Source organism: Aotus nancymaae, unplaced genomic scaffold (assembly GCF_030222135.1).
Source record: "Aotus nancymaae isolate 86718 unplaced genomic scaffold, 86718_ANA_hifiasm-v0.15.2.pri h1tg000079l, whole genome shotgun sequence".
Lineage (NCBI taxonomy): Eukaryota > Metazoa > Chordata > Mammalia > Primates > Aotidae > Aotus > Aotus nancymaae.
This window is the reverse complement of record NW_026988494.1, coordinates 8,831,455-8,856,117: the sequence shown is the minus strand read 5'-3', so window position 1 is coordinate 8,856,117 and position 24,663 is coordinate 8,831,455. Positions and strand designations below refer to the sequence as shown.

At 41.7% G+C, this 24,663-nt stretch overlaps 1 protein-coding gene across 1 annotated transcript; it reads left to right on the top strand.

Moving 5' to 3' along the window:
* Positions 1-4,255: 4,255 nt before the first annotated feature.
* On the top strand, positions 4,256-16,239 carry LEPROTL1 (leptin receptor overlapping transcript like 1). The gene is made up of 4 exons (XM_012468773.3): positions 4,256-4,345; positions 10,096-10,171; positions 12,894-13,080; positions 13,945-16,239. Exons 1-4 carry the CDS (start codon positions 4,330-4,332, stop codon positions 14,059-14,061), a joined length of 396 nt encoding a protein of 131 aa, XP_012324196.1. The 5' UTR covers positions 4,256-4,329; the 3' UTR covers positions 14,062-16,239.
* Positions 16,240-24,663: the final 8,424 nt, after the last annotated feature.

Below are 24,663 nucleotides of genomic sequence, written 5' to 3'. Positions count from 1 at the left end.
GAGGTTGCAGCGAGCTGAGATAGTGCCATTGCATTCCAGCCTGGGCGACAAGAGTGAAACTCTGTCTCAAAAAAAAAAAAAATTAGCCAGGTATGGTGGTGGGTGCCTGTACAATCTCAGCTATTCGGAAAGCTAAGGCAGGAGAATTGCTTGAGTCCAAAAAGTAGAGGTTGCAGTGAGTCAAGATCATGCCACTGCACTCCAGCCTGCAGCCTGGGTGACAGAGTGAGACTCCGTGTAAAAACAAAAAAGAAAAAAAGAAAAACTAAAAATAATGCAACCATTTGTCTTTTATCTACCTATGACCTGGACGCCCCCTCCTCACTTTGAGTTGTCCTACCTTTGCAGACCCAACCAATGTACACCTTCCATATAGTTATTGACGTCTCATGTTTTCCTAAAATATATAACACCAAGCTATGCCCCGACCACTTTGGACACATCATCAGGACTTCCTAAGGCGTGTCAAGGGCGCCCCTTTAAACCTGCAAAATAAACTTTCTAAATTGAGTGAGACCTGTCTCAGATATTGTGGGTTCACAGAACAAAACAAGGTGCTGTGGTGACATGTGGGATGGAATTACTCACTTCTCCAGGAATTCTGCCTATCCATTCAAGAGAGTTGGGGAGAAGGACACATATGACTGCTTCAGTAGTTTAGGGAAAGGAGCCGGTGGTTCACAGATTCCATGTAAACAGTGTGCGTTTCCATGGCATATGTTCAAGTGTGCCTTGTGGTTTTGTTACCACATCCTTAAATGGAAACTTTTTTTATTATACAGGACAGAGATGGTAGATCATTCTGCACTAACTTGAACAGAAAAAAAATTATACTCTCCTACAAAACACCCATAGACTTATTTGGGGCATTAAGACTCAAGAAGTAACCTGTTTATTGTTGTTGTTTAAATTGTAATTCAACCCTAGAAATAGTAGAGTGAAGCAGAGTGGGTAATGCCTCAAGCTTCCCAGTCACTCTCATTTTAAAGCATGTTGGAAATATCTCTTCTAAACATTCACTCAACACTTTATCTTAGTCTGATGACTGAAAAAAAATTAAAAATTTAAATTGTATGTAGCTCACCCCCATCTACTTCCTTTTAAAACCTTCAAAAGATTTTTATTGCTCAGAGAAAAACCAAAACTCCTGATGTATGGCCCTACTATATAAGCACGCTGCCCCACACCAAATTTGACCAACCCCATTGGCCTTCTCTCTTCTCTCCAAGGGACCAAGCTCCTTTCTCCATTTGCTACCAAAGCTCCTAACTCCCCACCACACACACACAAACATGCACACACACAAACACATGCACACACACATGCATACAAACACAAACATGCATGCGTACACACATGCACACACACACATGTATACACACAAACATGCACACACATGCATATACACACAAACATGCATGCGCACACACACATGCAAAAACACACAGACGCACACACGCACACACACACACACACACCCTACGCCACCTATGATGGCTTTTCCCTTCTCTAGTAACACATTTGTTCATCCCTCTGTTGTCTCTCCTTGGGAAAAATTTTCCCTGGCAGATGGTAATCAAAAGTTTTCATAGGACTTTCTATGCATCTTTCGTAGTGTAAGAAAGGATAAAAACTTCTTCTACCCTCTTAGGTTGAGAAGCTGAGGACTGTGATTAAACTAACAAAGTACAGATTACCAGGAAAAAAAGGTTTTTTTTTTTTATTTTTTTTTATTTTTTTTTTTTGAGACGTAGTTTCGCTCTTGATACCCAGGCTGGAGTGCAATGGCGCGATCTCGGCTCACCGCAACCTCCGCCTCCTGGGTTCAGGCAATTCTCCTGCCTCAGCCTCCTGAGTAGCTGGGATTACAGGCACGCGCCACCGTGCCCAGCTAATTTTTTGTATTAGTAGAGACGGGGTTTCACCATGTTGACCAGGATGGTCTCGATCTCTTGACCTCGTGATCCACCCGCCTCGGCCTCCCAAAGTGCTGGGATTACAGGCTTGAGCCACCGCGCCCGGCAAAAGGTTTATTTTGCATGCACAAGGAGGCTTCACAAAAAAGAAGTGAAAACTCAAAAAGTAATTAGGCCTGGGAGCATGTATTATTTTAACAAAGGGTGATGTACTGTGGAAAAGTAGACAAAGCAAAGGGGTTTGGATGTTTAGGGGCAGTAGATTTTAAGAAAGTAAACATATGGGGGGAAACTAACGAAAAGTAAGTTTTACTTTAGTAATGTTTAGGCAGACTCTAATCAATGATGTTTACTGGGGCATAGGAGTTGCCTCCTCTCCCTAGTCTGGGAAATGGAAATATTTATAAGTAGAAAAATTTGTTTATACATTTTTGGGGACCAGGCACAGTGGCTCATGCCTGTAATTTCAGCACTCTGGGAGGCCCAGATGGATAGATCACTTGAGGTCTGGAGTTCAAGACCAGCCTGGCCAACAGGGTGAAACACTGTCTCTACTAAAAATACAAAAATTAGCTAGGCATTGTGGCTTATACCTGTAATCCCAGCTCCTTGGGAGGCTGAGGCAGGAAAATCGCTTGAACCAGGAGGCGGAGGTTGCAGTGAGCTGAGATCACACCAGCCTGGACGACAGAGTGAGACTCTGTTAAAAACAAACAAACAAACAAACAAAAAAACACTTTTTTTTTAGAAGTGGAAATTTATGTTACCTTTACAAAGGGAACTTAAGCACAGCTTTTGGGTAGAAAAGGGGAGAGAAGAGAGCTCCTCCTATGCCTGCTGCTGCTTATTTGCTTTCAGCTCAAAACAACCCTTAGGCCTATTTATTTATGTATTTTTATGTATTTATTTAGAGTCAGAGTCTTGCTTTGTTGCCCAGGCAGTGGCACAATCAGAGCTCACCACAGCCTCGACCTCCTAGGCTCAAGCTATCTTCCTACTTCAGCCTTCCAAGTAGCTGGTACTACAGGCGCACACCACCAAGCCTGGCTAAGTTTTTTTCGTTTTTTGTTGAGACAGGGTCTCACTATGTTGCCAGGGCTGGTCTTGAACTGCTGGACCCAAGGGATCCTCCTGCCTTAGCCTCCCCAAGTCCTGGGATCACATGCATGAGCCACCACACCCAGCTTCAAAGTGGCATATTTTAGAGCAGCATATTCTGATCCCCTTTACTAGCAATCATCATTCTTGCAATTTTACATTTTTTTGTTTCTGTCTCCCTCACCAGTCTGCAAACAGTACCTGGTTTTGCGTATCTCAGTGTCTAACCCTGTTCCCAACACATAGTAAACAGATAGTAAATGTTACATACCTAACTGCAGCATGTGCAAATAAATGTACTGGACCTGGGCTTTCACTTTTTTTTTTTTCTAGTCTTGTTACTACCAAAATGACAGTCATCCAAAGGATTGGATTTCTATTAAATCCACTCTTTACTGAGCCCTGCCGCTCCTACCTCTGGAGGTGGGTCCTCACCAGAACCCTAGTCCTATGTAGGAACCCGAGGAGCCAAGTGCAGACGACCCAACTAACCTTAATTCCCCTTATTATAGTGCTGGGAGTGGAGGAATTTCCCTTATAACGGGCTGGTAGCGAAGGAATGGAGGGAGAGAGGAAAAGGCGCAGTAAAATAATGTGGGCCCAGCAGAGTGGCTCACACCTGCAATCCCATCGCTTTGGGAGGCCGAGGAGGGCAGATCCCTGAGCTCAGGAGATCAGCTTGGGCAACATGGTGACAGTCCCACCCCCTGCCCGTCTCTACAAAACAAAACAAAACAATTAGCCAGGGATGGTGGCTCATGTCTGTGTTCCCAGCTACTCGGGAGGGTGATGTAAGAGAATCACTCGAGCCTCTGAGATCAAGGTTACAGTAGCCGTGATCACACTCCAGCCCGGGCGACAGAGACCCTGTCTCAAAAAACAAACAAAACAAAGAATGTGAAATTAAGCCAAAAGCCATCACACGTGCCTCCAAAGGACGGCGGCCACCCGCGCTCCCTTTCCAAAGCACGCGGGAGGTTGTGGGATCAGGGACGCGGGCTTCGGCAGGGAGCCCCCCGACCGACCCTGACGGGAATTCAAGACCTGCCGCCGGCTCATTCCCCCAGTCGGGGCGAGGGCAGCAAGCCTCGGCCGGCGGCGATCTGCAGACCTGCGGAGAAGGGAGGCAGGGGTCGATTCCACAGCCCAGCGCAGCTCGTCCCCCGCGCCTCCGCGCGAGCGCGAGCCGCCGGCGGAAGTGTTGCATCGCGCACTTCCGGGTGTTGTCTGGGCGCCGTAGCGCGTCTCGGGTCTCCCGGCCGCCGCCGCCGCCGCCGCTGCCTCGGGTCGTGGAGCCAGGAGCTACGTCACCGCCATGGCAGGCATCAAAGGTGGGCTTGGGGCGCGGGGCGCGGGAGGACTGGGGCCCGCCAGGGAAGATGGGCAGGGGGGTCCCACGAGGCCCCCACATTTCCTCTCCGGGCCCGGGCGCGCGCGCGGGGTTGCTGCGCCGGCGAAGCGACCCCCGCCGCGGCCCTGCCCTCAACCCGGGGGTGGGCGCGGCGCCCTCCGTTAAGGGACTGCTTTGACCGTGGCTTCGCCCGGCAGCCCCCACTTTCTGCCGGTTTCGGCACCCTCTCTCCCACCTATCGCCCCCCGGACAAAATATGGAGTGGTTCGCGGTCATTGAGGAGTCCCGTCGCGACTTGGGCGGCCACACACGTTTTGCAGGAGTTTGCATCCGAGAGAGAGGCGGGTAGAGCGTGGGATTGAGGATGCTGAGGCTGCTGGAGAAGCCAGCTATGGAAAACGAGTCATTTCCCACCGAAAGGCACAAGTGCGATCTGCGGGCGCTGCACGGGTCTTCCCGAAACCTCGAGCCGCACATCCCACCCGGCCGCCCGCGCCCGAAGCTTTACAGGCTCCGGAAACTGGTGCATTTTCATCTGCGGTGTCTGGACCCTAAAGTGGATACTGTAGGCGACCCCAAAGTCCTCCTGGCTCTCTTCCTCTCCGCAGTTGCATGCTGAGGCTTTTTCAAATTTAAAGTTTTTTTTCTTTTTCTTTTCTTCTTTTTTTTAGAAGATAGAATAGTCTTACAACTTAATGAAAAACTACTGGCTTTTTTATGTATTTTCTTTTTTTAAAAAAAAGGAAAGTTATATTCCAACTGTTTGGTAGTTTTGTTGTCATTGTGATTAGAAGCAAAGTTTTCAAACTACTACTTAACTAATTACATTGATTTCTTGACCTACCACTTTGTAGAAGGGCAGGCAGGCAGGAAACAGGAACTATTTTGGGAGCAGCGGTTTTCTGTGTATTTTTTCTTCTCTAAGGAAAACTTAATCGAGTTTTTTTCTCAGGGTTACAATCTTACTGTTTCTTGTTTATTTTCAGTGTCTGAAAACATTTCATTTCCCACATAAAACCTTTGTCATTTGAGCAACTGGGATACTTTGTAATCTCCGTTTGAACTCTTAATAGACTCTTTTAAAAATCCATATGTGAAAGGCAGTTATTGTGAAATGCTGTGGTTTTCAGGATGTTGCCCGTTTCCCTGTTCTTCCCCATTTCTTTAGTGTCATTAAGAGTCTCTTAAGAAAATAGCTTTGTAGTTTACTTTTCCAGACCTAGGGAAATACTGCATTAAACAGATGAAAGAGCCTCGGGTGAATTTCACTTTTGATTTCAGCAGGCTTTTCTGGTTGTTATGAGTCAGTATGTTTCTTTCTCTTGGCCTAATATCATTTTTATATTAGAAAGGCGTGTTGCTATAATTAGAGACCATTAGCCATTTCTTAAGCCATTTGTACCAATGTATCTAAAAGTAATACATCACTTCCCCAGGTTAGGGAAGTGGTCCCTCCTTCTACTCTAATTTCTTTGTAATCACAGAATCAGCATCTTGTCTCTAGAGGGTTTTTCTAGATAATTGGACTGTTCCATCCCTAGCCTAGAGGCTTTGGGAGTAGAAACCAGACTTATCTAAGCTTTGTCTTCCCAAATGTTGCATCACTCAATTACTGTATGAATTTTGCTTGTTGATGTGTCATTTAAGAAACAGTTTATATACAAGTGATGAAATTTATATATAAATCTGCCTAGTTGCCAATTTTATAAGATTGAATAAACTACAAGTTTTGAGAACATTTTTAAGCAATTTATTTAACTCTAATTGACTGCCTTATTCGGTATGACTGGGTGATAAGGTGTCATATCAAACTGTGTTTTGAACATTTTTTAAAAATTTAGTGTTTAATGGAATGAAAGTATATCTCATTCAATGGAATGAAAGATATCTCAAAGTATCTTGATTCCCCCAACCAATTCCAAGGACCTTACTTTTTCATTATACAACAGTGTTGAAAAGGAATTAGACTCTAAGGTATAAATCAATATATTAATAATGTTATTCCAATATTCATATTCATAGCACTTATGATAAACAATCTTGGTTTATGTTTTTAAAATTGTTTTGATACCTGAGCCTTATCTCATTTTAGTCCCTGGATTTTTTTTTTAAAGAAATAATTTTGCATTAACTTTATAAGAGTGTAGTCAAAGAATTTAGATTTTCTTTTTTGGTAAGAACATGATGACTGTTCTCTGCCACAGAACAGCCACCTTCAGAGGCCATCATGGTCCTAAGGTGGCTTGCCTCCTGCTGAGATGACCACAAATACGCTTTTTAAGATTGTTCTGCCTGGTTAAATTTTTTGTTTGTATCCTCCCTCCTGTCAAAGGGCAATTCTTCCTTGTATCAACCCTTTCTCCTAGTTCTATTTGTTTCAGTGTGAGAAGCAAGATAATCAAACTTAGAAATTTTGTGTCACAAGATACACAAGTAATGGTGATTACTTTTGGGAAGGGAAAAGTTCCTTTTTCACTTTTTTTGTTCTGGGTATATGAATTACCTATTGAAAAATATATATAAATGAGCATAGATAATTCTTTAAAATAAAAATATGTTGGCCGGGCACAGTGGCTCACACCTGTAATCCAGCACTTCAGGAGGCTGAGGCAAGCGAATCACCAGGTTAGGTGTTTGAGACCAGCCTGGCCAATATGGTGAAACCCTGACTCTACTAAAAATACAAAACTTAGCTCGGCATGGTGGCGCACATCTGTATTCTTAGTTACTTGGGAGCCTGACGCAGGATAATCGCTTGAACCCAGGAGCAGAGGTTGCAGTGAGCCAAGAAGTGCCACTGCATTCCAGCCTGGGCAACAGAGTGAAACTCTCTCTCAAAAAAAAAAATATATATATATATATATAAAAAATAAGGCCGGGCGCGGTGGCTCAAGCCTGTAATCCCAGCACTTTGGGAGGCCGAGGCGGGTGGATCACGAGGTCGAGAGATCGAGACCATCCTGGTCAACATTGTGAAACCCCGTCTCTACTAATACAAAAAAATTAGCTGGGCACGGTGGCGCGTGCCTGTAATCCCAGCTACTCAGGAGGCTGAGGCAGGAGAATTGCCTGAACCCAGGAGGCGGAGGTTGCGGTGAGCCGAGATCGCGCCATTGCACTCCAGCCTGGGTAACAAGAGCGAGACTCCGTCTCAAAAAAAAAAAAAAAAAAAAAAAAAAAATAGTGTTTTACTCTGAATTCCCATCTAACAATTGTGTCACAAAAATGAATTAATATAAATAAATAAGAGTCTGTTTATAGAGAATGTTGGTTTTATTGTATGGGCTTTGTAACATCTATTTTGTCTCTTTTTAGTGGCCTTTGTTTTCTCCAGGATTCTAAGTTGCATATGAGTGGCTTCTGAATGAATGAGGTGTTACCAGGTGGTACTTATAGTAATGGACTTCGCTGTCTTCACAGTACCTTTAATGTTCTGAAAATTATCAGCATTTAAGATCTAGTCCAACTGTCATTTTAGAGAAGAAAGAACTGAGACTCACACATTACTGGAACAACTAGTTAGTAGCTATTAGGGTCTAGGATCCTCCTGACTCAGTTCCGTGCTGTTTCCACTCTGCTACTAAATTCATTCTCCAAATATCTATTGACTGTTAAGAGCCAGGGCACGATCATCACAACAAAAAAACTAGTTCCCTCCTCTCATGAGATGGACAGTTGAGAAGGAAAGACAAAATACAAACCAGTAGGAAATCATAGCTGATAATCAAGCAAAGGAGAGTCGCTCTGTGAACAGAGGGCCTCTTAGCATGCACAGGTCTCTGCCTAGAATGCTCAACCCCAGATATCCACATGATTTCCTCCCTCACCTCATACAGATCTCTGCTCTGGTGGTACAGAGATGCCTTTCTTGGCTGCTGTGTCTAGACTAGCACTCCCATCCCTTGCTCTACCTGGTTAAAAATCATTTTCTTCTCCCACTAGAACATAACCTCCATGAGAGCAAGAGCTTTGTTGTCATTGCTCTGTCTCCAGTAGCAAGAACAGTTTCTGACACACATTATATGCTCCATAGATATTTGTTAGAGGAAGGAGTAAATAAATATAACGGGGAATTTGTGTAGTCAGAAGGTTTGGAAAAACTTCACTGGTTGAACTAAGATCTAAAGGAAAAGCAGGAGTTAAGTTGGAGGAAAATGGAAAGGAGTGGGAAGGGGCCATGCCTCATTCACTGTCGTATCCCCAGTGCTTGTCGCATATTTAGTGCTCAGTGCATGTTTCTTAAATGAATGAAAACATGTCCAAGGCAGAAGGAACAAAGTATGCACAGGCCATGTGGGTGAGCAAGCCTGCTGATTTCCAGGAAACGAAAGAGGGCCAGTGTAACTGAAGTGCAGGGTTCAGGGGCACTGTTGTAGCTTGGTGTGACACGTCACAGGAGAGGTGGGCAGGGCCAGGTCATGAGAACCAATTTGGAACTGAAGAAAACAAATGGTAAATTCAGTATTTTCCTCACAGTTTATATTGCGTTCCCCTGTAAACTTGAAGTGCCTCATTTGCTGTAAAGTAAAAATGCACTTCTTTTCCTGTAGCTGGAAATAGAATGGTAATCAAGACTAAGTGAATGTGTTCAGGGTTGACATGACCTGCATCAGCGATCTAACTGAAAACCAAATCTGCCAAACCACCGTGTCATTGGGTGTCCTTGATTACAGCCATTTTAGTTCTGCAAAGTATATCAGTAGTACTTGGCAAAGTTTAACTTGTTTCCTGTTCATTTTGGTTTCTCTAGGTTTGCCTTTGTCCTGGTAACTTTTAGACCTTCTACAAATCTTTCGAATTTTAACTTTTGAATTTTAAGAAAATGACCTAAGAACATCAAAGTTCTTTATTTTCTTAGCCACTGTAACTGTAGAAATACAGGGTACATAGAACTGAAAATAAATTTAGCATGTATTTCTTTGCTTTAGTCTAGGTCATTGATTAACTATGCCTATTCATGAAAGTTGTTTCTATTCACTAACATGTTGAGAGCACCTTAAAATGTAGTGCTGTGTGTGTGTGTGTGTGTGTGTGTGTGTGTAGCTTTAGAAACTGTATTTCACCTGTAGAATGCATCTATTACTTAAAATAATGCCTTAAAATAGTGATACCTCAGAACGATTATAACCCATTATCCTACAGATTTTCTAATGTATAGATTAGGGAAGGAAATGCAGCTATACTTTTGCAAACTATTCAAACAAAATTAATTGATTAAAATCATTAACTATAGATATCCTTGAGCATTTTTCTGGTCAGTTTTATGCACATTGAGAGTATAGGTGCAAGAAACAGGAGCTGATCAGAAGAGGTTTTCCTGTAGGATGAAGCTTCCAAAATCCAGTAAACTTGAGAATGTGGGCTTTGTCCACATACTGCTTTTCAAAACTGCAGTGATCTGTGAAGTAAATATAATACTAATGCCCAGAAGAGCAATGATCCTGTGGACCGTGACTCTTCAGAAATGGAACCAACAATTGGGGAATGTGGTGGGGTACTAGCAGTAGGTTAGAGCTTTAAAAATCAATGTCACTTGATTTTGCCTTGAAGATGCCACGGAAGATTTATTCTAAAACTAGATAACTTACACTTTTGATGTCAACTCACTATTAATGTGTTTGAGGGATTTTTGCTTCTGAGGTTACAGATAATGTTCAGACTGCTAATATTAATTAAAGTAATATTTATTTAACTAATTTATTCCTATTGGACTTTTTATTTGCTTTGCAGCTTTGATTAGTTTGTCCTTCGGAGGAGCAATCGGGCTGATGTTTTTGATGCTTGGATGTGCCCTTCCAATATACAAGTAAGTAAAACGTTTGTCTTTCTGAATGTTTACAAGTAAAATTTTTCTACTTTTAAAGCTTAAAGAATGGTTTTTTACTACTGTAAAAGCAGTGCAGAAAAATGTTCATTTACCAAACACATACCTTTGTAAAAATTACCACTTAAAATTTGTTTGTAAAGATTTTAGAGCACCAATATGCTAATAAGATTTTTGGCTGTTACCTGTTCTGTCACTACTGCTGAGTCTGCAGTGGCAAGATAGCTACACAGCAGCTCAGCCCTCCTGCTCAGTTTTTAACACCTATTGATAATACTAATTGCATGAAAATTTTAAATGTCTTTTTGCAAAAAAATACCATAAGCAAAGTCAAAACACAATTGACTAAAAAAAGGAGATGCAAACAGTTACTTTCCGGCTGGGTGCAGTGGGTCATGCCTGTAATCCCAGCACTTGGGGAGGCTGAGGCGGGAGGATTGCCTGAGGTCAGGAGTTTGAGACCAGCCTGGCTAACATGGTGAAACCCTGTCTCTACTAAAAATACAAAAATTAGTCAGGTGTGGTGGCAGCACCTGTAGTCCAGCTACTCGGGAGGCTGAGGCAGGAGAATTGCTTGAACCCAGGAGGCAGAGGTTGCAGTGAGCCAAGATCGTGCCACTGAACTTCAGCCTGGGTGACAGAGCAAGACTCCATCACAAAAAAAAAAAATTACTTAAGATAGAAAGAACTTCTCAAAGTTAACATTTAGATAAATTAGAAAAAGATGTACAACGCAATAGAAAAATAAACAAATACCAAAAGAGAACTACAGATTGCTAATAAGCACATAAAAATATCCTCAGCCTCACTCAGAACTAAACAAAATCCGTTGGCAAAGACAAGAGACAGGGCAAACAGGCACTCTTAAGTGCTATGAGGGGAGTACACATAGAGAGTTTTCTTGGAGATGAGTTTGCTTTAGCTCTCAAAATATATATTCTTTGAGGTAGCTCTTTCACTTCTTAGACTTTCTCATACAAACCCACTTGCAGATATTTACAAAGATACATTTAGGGAGGGTATGGATGTTCAGGCAGCCTTGTTTATTTTTTGTTTTTGTTGTGTTCTTTTGGGCCTTACTTATAAGAGCCAAAAAAAAAATTCTGGAAACATCCTAAATGTCCTTCAAAAGAAAAATGGTTAAATTATAGTAAATCTATCAATGGAAATGGAAATACTAGGCAGTCTTAAAAAGAATGAGGAAGAGCTGTAAGTGCTGGCATGTAAATATGTTCAAGATATATTATCAGAAAACTACAGGGACCCATTCATATTTTAAAGTTTATGTGGAAATGTGGAAGAATTCATGAGAAGTTCAGTAGGAGAGTGGGCAAGGGGAGATTTGGGGAGCTTTTAGTCTTTACTTTTTGTGCTTTTATACTGCTTGGATTATTTTTCTTAAGCATATGTTTCATTTTTAATTTTTTTCTTAAAGTATTTAGGAAATGGCCAGGCACGGTGGCTCACGCTTGTAATCCTAGCACTTTGGGAGGCTGAAGCGGTGGATCACCTGAGGTCAGGAGTTCAAGACCAGCCTGGCCAGCACGGTGAAACCCCGTCTCCACTAAAAATACAAAAATTAGCTGGGCGTGGTGGCATAGGCCTCTAATCCCAGCTAGTCATGGGGACTAAGGTGAGAGAATCACTTAAACCCAGGAGGTGGAAGTTACAGTGAGCCAAGATCAAGCCACTGGACTCCAGCCTGGGTAACAGAACCAGACACTCTGTCTCCAAAAAAAGTAATACTAAAAGACAAACAAATTTAGGAAACATACAAATAGCTACTCATCATTAGCCTCTGTATAATCAGATCTCCACCATGCTATGTATTTTATGCTATGGTAGTTTTAAGGGCAGCTATTTCTTTTTAACTTTTTTTTTTTTTTGAGACAGAGTCTCGCTCTGTCGCCAGGCGCCAGGCTAGAGTGCAGTGGCGCAATCTCGGCTCACTGCAACCTCCACCTCCCGGGTGCAAGCAATTCTCCTGTCTCAGCCTCCCGAGTAGCTGAGACTACAGGTGCGCGCCAGCATGCCCAGCTAATTTTTGTATTTTCAGTAGAGATGAGGTTTCACCATGTTGGCCAGGATGGTCTCGATCTCTTTACCTCGTGATCCGCCACCACGCCCAGCTAATTTTTGTATTTTCAGTAGAGACAGGGTTTCACCATGTTGGCCAGGATGGTCTTGATCTCTTGGCCTTGTGATCCGCCCCCCTCGGCCTCCCAAAGTGCTGGGATTACAGGCATGAGCCACCGTGCCTGGCCTTTAACTTTTTTATTTTGAAACAATTTTAGATTCTCAAGAAGTTGCAAAAATCATACACAAAGGTCCCCTGTACCCTCCACACAGCTTGCCGCAGTCATAAGATCTTACCTAACCGTAGTTATTAAAACCAGGAGATGACTATGGTACAATCCAGTAAACTAGATGGTAGAGTAAAAGCCATCTATTTTTATTGTGATAAATTCTATATTGTGACTGAAAGTGTTCCAAATTACTTTGTTACTTTTCCGTATTTTGATTTCTGTAATTTGGGAGTTCTTGTGATGTAAGGAAAGTTTAGGGTTATTTCAGCTTTATGCTAAAGTTGGGTATCAGCCATTAGAAGTCAAGGGATTGAATCTTGATTTTTTAAAAAGAGCATATTTTGTATGTAGGAAAATGACATAGCAAAAATTACATTAACTTATTTTTCTTTTTCTAGCAAATACTGGCCCCTCTTTGTTCTATTTTTTTACATCCTATCACCTATTCCATACTGCATAGCAAGAAGATTAGTGGATGATACAGATGCTATGAGTAACGCTTGTAAGGAACTTGCCATCTTTCTTACAACAGGAATTGTCGTGTCAGCATTTGGACTCCCTATTGTATTTGCCAGAGCACATCTGGTAAGTGAATATATTCTTCTATTCATGATTTTATATTGAACATGGGTTAAATATTTCTCAAGCAAAGTTTTTGTTAATGACATGAAAAGAGATGAAAGACCTAAGGGCCTAGAAGACAGAGATTAAAATCACACTTTATTGTTTGTTCTTGTTAACTAATAAAAACAATATTGGAGAATGTGGCTTCGATATGCAGCAGCCATTAGCTTGCTAATACTTAACTGTCAGAGTTGAGCATATCAGCACCCCCAGTTCCGAACAACCCAGGCCTATCCTGTAAAACTTCAAATATGGAAGACCTGAGCACATACATGTTGTATGTGCTCTGCAAGTGGAAAAGCACTGAAGAGGGGAGGGGGCTGGCTACAGGTACTCAGTTCTTCCTCCCAAACTCACTGGTTCAGACTTGTGCCTTCACTCCTGGGGAGGTAGAGAAGGCAGAGAAGACAGCCATATGGAGAAGGCAATTGTTCTCCCACCCCTTCAAAAGAACGTACACGGATGTGTTTCCATCTGTGATACTCTAAAATTTAATCTACTCTGGGAAGATTTTTAGATTAAGGAAGAGTAGGCACATTCCTTTATAAACAGAAAATTGTAGAATTTAATGCTGCTTCATCATAGCCCAGAAGTCAGGCTTGTTTTTGAATAGTCATTTCATGACTTTCTTTTTAAAGGAACCAAAGGTAAATAAAAACAGTAGTATAGAAGTACCATTAAGTATGTGTTCAGCACTCTGACAATTATTGTTACAAGCCATATTTATTTAAGAGCATGATCAGCATACAACTAGAGGCTTGATTTTTTTTTTCTCTTTCTGTTATTCATGCCTGTTAACTGAGTGTTTGTTTCTTATTTCCATAGATTGAGTGGGGAGCTTGTGCACTTGTTCTCACAGGAAACACGGTCATCTTTGCAACTATACTAGGCTTTTTCTTGGTCTTTGGAAGCAATGACGATTTCAGCTGGCAGCAGTGGTGAAAAGGAATTACTGAACTATTGTCAAATGGACTTCCTGTCATTTTTTGGCCATTCATGCACACAGGAGATGAGGCAGTTAATGCTGAATGATATAGCAAGCCTCTTGGGGGTATTTTAGGTGCTCCCTTCTCACTTTTATTGTAAGCATACTGTTTTCACAGAGACTTGCTGAAGGATTAAAAGGATTTTCTCTTTTGGAAAAGCTTGACTGATTTCACACTTATCTATAGTATGCTTTTTGTAGTGTCCTGCTGAATTTAAATATTTATGTAGTTTTCCTGTTCAGTTTATTTTTTTGGAATCAATATGCAATGTTAAACACTTTTTTAATGTAATCATTTGCATTGGTTAGGAATTCAGAATTCCACCGGCTGTATTACTGGGCAAGTACATCTTTTCTCTTAAAATTGTTTAGCCTCCATTATTACAAAGAATTATAAAGTTTTCAGTCAGTCAGGATGACGTCACTCCCAATGTTATACAAACATGCAGACAGTTGGCATACATTATAGACTATATACTCAGTGCAAATATAGCTGCATTTATACCTCAGAGGGGCCAAGTGTTAATGCCCATGCCCTCCATAAGGGTTGCTGGTTTTATTAGTAGACAGCTGTTTTGTGAATTGAAAATTGTTTTATGGAATTGCTACAGAGCGCTTTTCTTTTCAATTGTTAGAAGAATTTATGTTGAACTTTAAGATAAGGGTGTAAGAACAGATTTTTGAGATAGGGTTTTTATTTATGTTTATTATCATTAGAGTGAGTTGCAATGTGGGAAGAAATGACGTTGAAATTCTAGTTTTTGAATCCTGTTTCTATTTATGAGTGAAATTTGTGATTTCCTATCACCCTTTCATGTTTTACCCTGGTAAAATGGATATACATGGAACCACTACTGATGAGGGACAGTTGTATGTTTGCATCATATGTACCAGAAAACCTTCCTCTGCTTCCTCCTTTTAACTTATTTTGTATGTTGTATATATTACATAAAATAACTTTTCAAATATAGTTTAATAACACTTAGAAGTGTTTACTTACCTGGAAAATAATTGCTATGCCATACATTCAGAGTGCCCCCTCCCCAACAAGGCCTTGCCATGATTAACAAGTAACTTGTCTTACAGATAATTCATGCATTAACAGTTTAAGATTTAGACCATGGTAGTGGTAGTTCTTATTCTCTAGGGTTATATCATATGTAATTTAAAAGTATTTAAGACAAGTCTCCTGTATACTTCTGAACTGTTTTGATTTTGATTTCATCATGATAGATCTGCTGTTTCCTTATAAAAGGCATTTATTGTATGAGTTAATGCAAAGTAGCCAAGTCCAGCTATATAGCAGCTTCAGAAACATACCTGACCAAAAAATTCCCAGTAACCAGGCATGATCAATTGGTAGTGGTCATTTTCATCTAAAAATTATCAGGACTTTTTTTGGGAGCGGGTTATAAAAACATTCAAGTTGGTCTGACAGTATTTGTTAAGGATATTTGTATGTTTATTCAGTATACTTACATAGAAATTATTTCGACTACAGCCAAAACTCAGTAATCTTGACAGCTATTTTTTGTTGTTTTATTAAGTTTATTTCTCAAGAAAATGGGAACAAATTTGGGGTTTGTTCAGCTTTTTTACTAAAGATGCCTAAAGCCACAGGTTTTATTGCCTAACTCAAGCCATGACTTTTAGCTATGAGATGACAGGAAGCAGGGCATGTGGCTGGAGCCTTTACACTTGAGGTGGAAAGTGGCTTGTGGTATTATAATGATCAGACTCAAAGAGGAAAGTGCAGGTGCACATGAGTTAGACAGCTGGTGAGACAGTTGGGAACTCTTTGTGCCTGTGATCTACTGGACTTTTTTTGCAGGAAGTGCATTCTCTGGTCCTTCCCCATTTTCTGTTCCAGATGTCAGTGCAGTGCACTGCTGCTGTTTTATCCACTTGGCCATAGACTCTTTTTCTAACAGCTGCGTATTCTTTCTATATACTAATTGCATTGGCAGCATTGTGTCTTTGACCTTGTACACTAGCTTGACATAGTGCTGTCTCTGATTTCTAGGCTAGTTACTTGAGGTATGAATTTTCCATAGAATATGCACTGATACAGCATTACCATTCTTCTATGGAAAGAAAACTTTTGATGATGAAACAATAAAGATTTTAAATATCTATTTTAGTTTGTGGGTGTTTTTGAAATGAAAATATGCTGCTCACTTTAGTTCTGAAGAGCATTAACCATTTTAATAATGTGATGTAAAGCAAGTATGACATTGGTGTAATGTGATGCTTGCGAAGTTTCAGTTCCAAAATAAAATGGAAACCATAGTAACAGATACTACAATGCAGCCCTGTGATTTTGAGCTGTAGTATAAGGATTGGTAATCTGGGAAGTAGAATTGTTACATAATCTTTTACAAAAACAGTTATAGAAGGTTTTGTTGACATTTAAGACTACTACTGTTCTAAAGGCAAGGTCTTACTTCTTCTTAAATTTTCAGAACTTATATATTTACTACCATTCATTATTATGACGCTTTACTTTTTGCAGACTTTTTTTTTTTTTTTGGAGTGTTGCCCTGTCACGCAGGCTGGAGTGCAGTGGCATGATCTCAGCTCACTGCTGCAACCTCTACCTCCATGGTTCAAGTAATTCTCCCACCTCAGCCTCCCGAGTACAGGGATTACAGGCACGCACCACCATGCCCAGCTAGTTTTTGTGTTTTTAGTAGAGATGAGGTTTCACCATCTTGGCCAGGATAGTCTTCATCTCTTGACCTCGTGTGACCCGCCTGCCTCGGCCTCCCAAAGTGCTGGGATTACAGGTGTGAGGCAGACATTTTAAACAATTAAAAAATGTTTCTGTGTGGTACACTGTGAAAAGAGAAGAGTACTGTTCTCTTTTTTCAAACATTAATCATGTCCCAAATTGTCCTAATTATAATCTCATCATATACTTTAGGTTGTGGACACTAAATGTCTGCTCTGGTATGATTTTGGGGGCATTGTCAAAATAAAACAGGTTGGTTTCTTTTGTTTTTCTTTTTAGACTTGCTCTGTCACCCAGGCTGGAGTCAGTGGTGTGATCTCAGCTCACTGCAGCTTCCGTCTCCTAGGTTCAAGGGATTCTCATTCCTCAGCCTCCTGAGTAGTTGGAATTACAGGCATGCGCCACCACACCTGGCTAATTTTTTTATTTCTTGTAGAGATGGGCTTTTGCCATGTTGGCCACAGTGGTCTCAAACTCCTGGCCTCAAGTGATCCCGCGCCCCACCTCAGCCTCCTGAGTAGCTGGGATTACAGGCGTGAGTCACTGCACTTGGCCAAAATAATCCAGATTTCTAAACTCTAGGATATTTATATTGAATGTGACTAGATTCTTAAGTTTCAGATAACTTCTAATCAGTGCACCAAAGTTAACAAGCAGCACGTTATTATTAAGTGGTATGTGTGTTTTAGATCCCAGGATGCTTTATGATGTATACAATTGATGGGAAATTGAAATTCGTATTTCTTCCCTGTAAGCCTGTATTGCCCTTTGTTCCAGTGAAGATTTGGAGCTTTGATTTTATTACAGGTCTGCTCGTTTTATGGCATTCCCAAAGAAGAAAACATATCCTGGAGGTAAATGTTTTAGATCACTGAAGCTTTACTTTTAAGAACTAATGTTTGTTTTACTTTAATCATTTGATGAAAGTATTAGATGGATCATACACTTGTGCTTAGAATATATTAAAACACTTTAATTTTTCCTTGGTAATTTAGGACTATCATCATAAACTATTCCCGCCCACCATCATAAATGGCTGCATACCTGTATTTTTCTGGAATTGCGTTTATGATATCTTTTCATACAACTGAGTATTTGTTTCTAGCACCCCTTAACTTATTTTGTTTCCAAGTTGCTGATTTACAGTATACTAGGAAGAGTGGAAAGTGGACAAGGAAAAAAATCAGGCAACCAAGCTCATTAAATCAATTACGTAACATTTCTGTACATAGTACAACATCAGTGGACTTACTTAGGGTGTGCCTCCTACCTCTTATACAAATGAAATGCTTTGTGACAGGTATTTTTTTTTTTTTTTTTTTTTTTTTTTTTGAGACCGAGTCTGTCTCTGTCGCCCAGGCTGGAGTCAATGGCACAATCTTGGCTCACTGCAACCTCCGCCTCCCGGGTTCAAGCCATTCTCCTGCCTCAGCCTCCTGAGTAGCTGGGATTACAGGCATACGCCACCACCCCAGCTCTTTATTTTATTTTCTTTTCTTTTTTCCTTCTTAAGACGGGGTTTCACCATGTTGGTCAGGCTGGTCTTGAACTCCCGACCTCAGGTGATCCGCCCGCCTTGGCCTCCAAAGTGCTTGGATTACAGGCGTGAGCCACCACGCCCGGCCATTTTTGTATTTTTAGTAGAGATGGGGTTTCACTGTTGGTCAGGCTGGTCTCAAACTCCTGACCTTGTGATCTGCCAGCCTCCACCTCCCAAAGTGCTGGGATTACAGGCATGAGCCACTGTGCCCAGCTGTGACAGGTATTCTTCCTCTTGAAAGGCTTTTTTTTTTCTCTTTTTTTTTTTTTTTTTGAGATGGAGTCCTACTCTGTCACCAGACTGGAGTACAGTGGTGGGATCTTGGCTCACTGCAACCTCCAGCTCCCTGGTTCAAGCAATTCTCCTGCCTCAGCCAGCTAATTTTTGCATTTTTAGTAGAGACAGGGTTTCACCATGTTGGCCAGGATGGTATCCATCTCCTGACCTCGTGATCTACCCGCCTCAGCTCCCAAAGTGCTGGGATTACAGGTGTGAGCCACCGTGTGGCCAAAAGGCTTTTTTAAGAAAAAAAAATGTAATTTTTAACTGTATACTAGATAATCTGAGATTACAAAAGGAGCACCAGATAAAGGAGGTATTACCGTGCTGCGCAGCTGAAGAAGCCTTATAATTAAGTTTGCTACACTTTAATGTAGGCGTTATTCTGAGTTCAAGATACTCATGGACCTTTATCTGACTTCTGGGGTCTTAGATCTCACTTCACCCTTTGTGTTTAGTTACTAGAAGTTTAGGGATGAAGACAGATTTACAGTTTATTTTTACAAGAAACTAGACTATGTTTTGCGTCCAGTCTCTTGAAGATTATTTGAATTCATCTGTGGGTTTATGCCCATGCACATGGTTAGTAATTCAGATAGTAACTGTTAAGCTTATAAATTCCAGCAGAGGGTGATGGGAACAGAGAGAATCCAAACCTGTTTCCAAGAGTGAGAGATTATGACCATAAAACATTTATTTTTCAACTGTAATTGTGGGGAGTTTTGTATTTAGAGGAGTGTGTGTGTGTGTGTGTGTGTGTGTGTAGTGAGAGCAGAAGCAGGAGTTTTTTTTACTTCAAAAGCCACTAGAGGCCAGGCATGGTGGCTCATGCTTGTAGTCCCAGCATTTTGGGAGACTGAGGTAGGCGGATCACTTGAGGTCAGGAATTCGAGATCATCCTGGCCAACATAGTGAAACTCTGTCTCTACTGAAAATACAAAAATTCGTCAGGTGTGGTGGCGGCATCTGTAGTCCTAACTGGTCAGGAGGCTGAGGCAGGAGACTCACTTGAACTCAGGAGGCAGAGGGTGCAGTGAGCCAAGATTATGCCACTGCACTCCAGCCTGGGCGACAGAGTGAGACTCCGTCTCTAAAAAAAGAAAAAAACAAGTAGAACGTCTAATACTGTGAAAGAGAAGTGTTGTGGCAGTTTACAACCATAGAAACCAGCAAATAGAATAAAATACTAAAGAATAAACTCAAGTATTTCCATATCTGTTTGCAAGAGCATTAGTATTTATTATCTTGATACACTTTTTTTTTTAAGAGCAGAGAAATAGGCCAGATATGGTGGCTCACGCCTGTAATCCCAGCACTTTGGGAGGGAGGGTGAGGCTGGTGTGAGGTCACGAGTTTGAGACCAGCCTAACCAATATGGTGAAACCCCGTCTCTACTAAAAAATACAAAAAAAAAAATTAGCCGGGCGTGGTGGCGGGCACCTGTAGTCCCAGCTACTCCGGAAGCCAAGGCAGAAGAATCCCTTGAACCAGGGAGGTAGAGGATGCAGTGAGCCGAGATTGTGCCACTGCACTCCAGCCTGTGCAACAGAGCAAGACTGTGTCTCAAAAACAAAGCAAACAAAAAAAGAACAGGGAAATACATTGAGAAAATCAAGAAAGAGAAGGCTTGGTGGATCTGAAACTAAGAAATTTCTGAGTAAAATGAAAACAAACGAGATCATATTGAAGAGGGAAACTGCAGCCTAACACACTGCTAGTAGGCATGGGAGAATACTACCATAAAAGGAGGGAGCCCTGCCAAGGAGCCTGTTTCACTGCAAGAGGTGGAATCCAAGGAGCAGGAGGGGGCTTATTGAGGCAATTTACAAGGGGAGGACTTGGGGTGCCGTAGGGGAGCAGCCAAACTGACAGACGCCTACGCATCTTCATGTACACACGCATCTCCATCTCACCCTCCATTCTGGGCCGGAGAGAACATGTTTCCTGCAGTAGCGAGGATGAGAATACCAAGTCTGGAAGAGCAGCCACCAGGCACTCTGCTCAGCAGTACACCGTTTTCATCCCTAATGCTGAGAAAACACTGTGCCTCTCCCTTTAGTGAGGCCTCACAAGCAGGCACGGCTAGCCGTCCAGCCAGGGGGTCTCAATGCAAAGAAGATCACCCAACAGTGCCGGAAGAAAACAAATTTGGAGAACTCGCCACTGAGGAAACAATGGAACACACTGAAGCTTTTACAGTTTTAAGTATTGGAGCCATCAACCAGCCTAAGAAGACCCTAACAACTGTTGTACAAAGTCAAGCTGATGAAGGTTAAAGTTAGAGAACATTTTACATTTTTTGCATCCAAATCCAATTAGGCTGCCCAGGACTGAACCCTAAGGAAAACACACCATTTTGGTTTTCCTCAGAGGCTCTCTGTTTTATCACAAAGATGCATTTGGTTCAAAGACACCAAATCTCCTTCCTGTAACACTTGTCCTGAGACAATGAACCCAGAACCTGCCATCTGCTTGGATAGGAAGGAAGGGAAAAGTTATGCTCAGAATGACACATCTTATATGAAATTTTTTGTTTTGTTTTGTTTTTTTGAGATGGAGTCTTGCTCTGTCACCCAGGCTGGAATGCAGTGGTGTGATCTTGGCTCACTGCAACCTCTGCCTCCCTGGCTCAAGCGATTCTCCTGCCTCAGCCTCCCAAGTAGCTTAGATTCCAGGCGCCTGCCACCATGCCCAGCTCATTTTTGTATTTTTAGTAGAGACAGGTTTTCACCATGTTGGCCAGGCTGGTCTCAAACCCCTGACCTCTAGTGATCTGCCCACCTCAGCTTTCCAAAGTGCTCGGATTACAAACATGAGCCACTGCACTCAGCTTACATGACATTTTGGATACCCACCTAGAACCCTGCATGGCCCATTGTGGACATTTATTCAAGTTGGAAAACGCTCTGATGGAGTCCAGATGGGATCAATTATGCTGCAGCAGCAAACGACTCCCAACTCTCGGGGCCAACAAGAAAGGTTTATTTCTCACTCGATACCTGTTCATCACAGATTGGCTGTGACTCTACTGGAATATTGTCTCAGGAACCTGGACTATCAGTAGCATTGTCCGTCTTTTGGCAGACTTGGGAACAAGCATGGAGGCCTCCATACCATGGTAGCTGTTAAGCTGTTAGATCTTTTGCCTAGAGGTCACACACACCTCTACTCCCCGTTCATTGCTGGAGCAAGTCACAAAGCCACGCCTTATCTCAAGCCATCAGGGAACATAAATGCCAGCAAGACAGTCAACCACCCTTCTTTTTTTCTTTTTTGAGATGGAGTTTTGCTCTTGTCATCCAGGCTGAAGTGCAATGGCGTGATCTCGGCTCACTGCAACCTCCGCCTCCCAAGTTCAAGTGATTCTCCTGCCTCAACCTCCCAAAATGCTGGGATTACAAGCATGAGCCACCCTGCCCAGCAAATCAAAAAAACCTTAAGGCCAGGTGTGGTGGCTCAAGTCTGTAATCTCAGTGCTTTGGGAGGTCGAGGGAGGATCACTTGAGGCCAGGAGTTTCAGACCAGCCTGGACAAAATAATGAAGACCCTGTTTCTACAAAAAAATTTTTAAAATCCTAAAGTTGGCAGAAGGTTGATTGAATCAACTATGACTGTATTAGGTGGTTATTAAAAATTACATTGTGAAAAAATGCTTATAAACATAAAATTTTTCTAATTATTAAGTTTAAAAAGTGGGCTACAAAATAGAAATTAATATGAGCCTACTGTTTGGAAAAATATATATATATAATTAAATGTATATATTGTTTATATAAACAATAAGTATATATATTTAAATATATATTTATTGTTTAGTTGGCTGGTTTTTTTTTTTTTTTGAGACCGAGTCTCATTCCATCCTCCGGGCTGCAGAGCAGTGAGGGAATCTTGGCCCACTGCAAACTCTGCCTCCTGGGTTCAAGCAATTCTCCTGCCTCAGACTCTGGAGTAACTAGGATTACAGGTGTGTGCCACCACACCTGGCTAGTTTTTGTATTTTTAGTAGAGATTGAGTTTGCCAGGCTGGTCTCCAATTCCTGACCTCAAGTGATCTGCCTGCCTTGGCCTCTCAAAGTGCTGGGATTACAGGTGTGAGCCACCACGCCCCTCCAGGAAAACATAAATAAATTAATATATGTACACATACATACATATGTATATGTGGAAAAAGCTGTAAGGTTATTGTACTAATTTTCCAGGGCTGCAATAACAAAGTACCACAGACTGGGTAGTTGAAACAGCAGACATTTATTTTCTCACTGTTGGAGGCTAAAAGTCCAACATTAAGGTGCCAGCAGGTTCAGCTTTTTCTGAGCCCTCCCTCCTTGGCTTGCAGATGGCCCATTCTCCCTGTGTCCTCACACAGAAGTGTTGGGATTACAGGTGTGAGCTGCCACGGCACCCTATCTAGTTTTTTTATGTAAATTTTATAATTTGCTTGTCACTTTCTATTTTTGTGTCTGTGTCCTAATTGTCTGATTTTAGAGGGATGCCAGTCATATTGGACGAGGGCCCATTCTAATGACCTCATTTAACCTTAATTACATCTTTAAAGCCCTATTTCCAAATACAGTCACATTCTGAGGTACTGGGGGTTAGGATATGAATTTTAGGGAACACTACTCAGCCCATAACAGCTATATATGAAAATATTAATTAGATGTTTTTAAAATTAGAATTTTTTAATGATTTTTTAATAAAATTGCTTATAGGTCAGGCCTGGTGGCTCATGTCTATAATCCCAGCACTATAGGAGGCTGAGGTAGGCGGATCACTTCAGGCCAGGAGTTCAGGACCAGCCTGGCCAACATGGCAAAATGCCATCTCTACTAAAAATACAAAAACTAGCAGGGCATGGTGGCACATGCCTGTAATCCCAGCTACTAGGGAGGCTGAGGCAGGAGAATGGCTTGAACCTGGGAGGCAGAGGTTGCAGTGAGCCAAGATTGTGCCACTGCACTCCAGACTGGGCAAAATAATAAATAAATGTTTTCAATGCTGCACATTAAACTACCTCAAATAAAATAATAAAATTATAATTGATTGTCATTATTAATAATAATTTTTGTCCCAAGCAAGTTTCTGAAAAGGGTCCAAATAGCTCATCCCTTTGAAGCAGATTCTGAGTTGGAAAATCTGTTAACAGTTGCTTCCTCTGTAACAAGCATAAAAGAACAGGGTGGATCCAGCTCTCCCCCGACCATTCTGGGAAAAATAGAAGATTAAGAACTATTGTAAGACTGCAACAGATGTTACGTGATACTCTTTTAGTTGTAAAATATAAAGGAGGCAAAATATAAATGATCGCTTAATGAGTTGTATATATTTGTATATGCATATATATGTATTTTTTTTTTAGCTCTGGTAACAAAATACATAACAGGAAATCTGCCATCTTTGTTTTGTTTTGTTTTGTTTCTGAGACGGGTTCTTTGTCTATCCCCCCGGCTGGAGCGCAGTGGTGCAATCTCAGTTCACTACAACCTCCACCTCTCCAGCTTGAGCAATCCTCTTGTCTCAGCCTCTCATGTAGCTGGGACTACAGTCATGTGCCACCATGCCCGGCTAACTTTTGTGTATTTTTTAGAGGTGATGTTTCGCCATGTTACCCAGGCTGGTCTCAAATTGCTGGGCTCAAGTGATCCACCAGCCTCGGATTTCCAAAGTGCTGGGATTACCGGCGTGAGCCACGCCACCCAGCTGTTTTGCTTTTCTTTTGAAGCAGGACTGTCTGAAATACCATCTTAAATTATTAAGTGTACACTTTGGTATTGCTGTGTAACTGCATAATTCTATACAGCATATCTCTAGAACTTTTTCATCTTGCTTGACAAACTCTACTCCCATTTCCCCCTCCTCCTGCCCTGTGGCAGCCACGATTCTACTCTGTTTCTATGAGTCTGACTCTAGGTACTGCCTATACATAGAATCATGTAGCATTTGTCCTTCTGGGACTGGTTGATCAGCTGCATTTTGTTTACTGACTCCCATTCCCTTTTACCACAGGAG

Coding starts and splice junctions, on each gene's coding strand:
- LEPROTL1 (XM_012468773.3), top strand. Junction 10,172..12,893: donor TGTGCCCTTCCAATATACAA/GTAAGTAAAACG, acceptor TTCTTTTTCTAG/CAAATACTGGCCCCTCTTTG. Junction 13,081..13,944: donor TATTTGCCAGAGCACATCTG/GTAAGTGAATAT, acceptor TTATTTCCATAG/ATTGAGTGGGGAGCTTGTGC.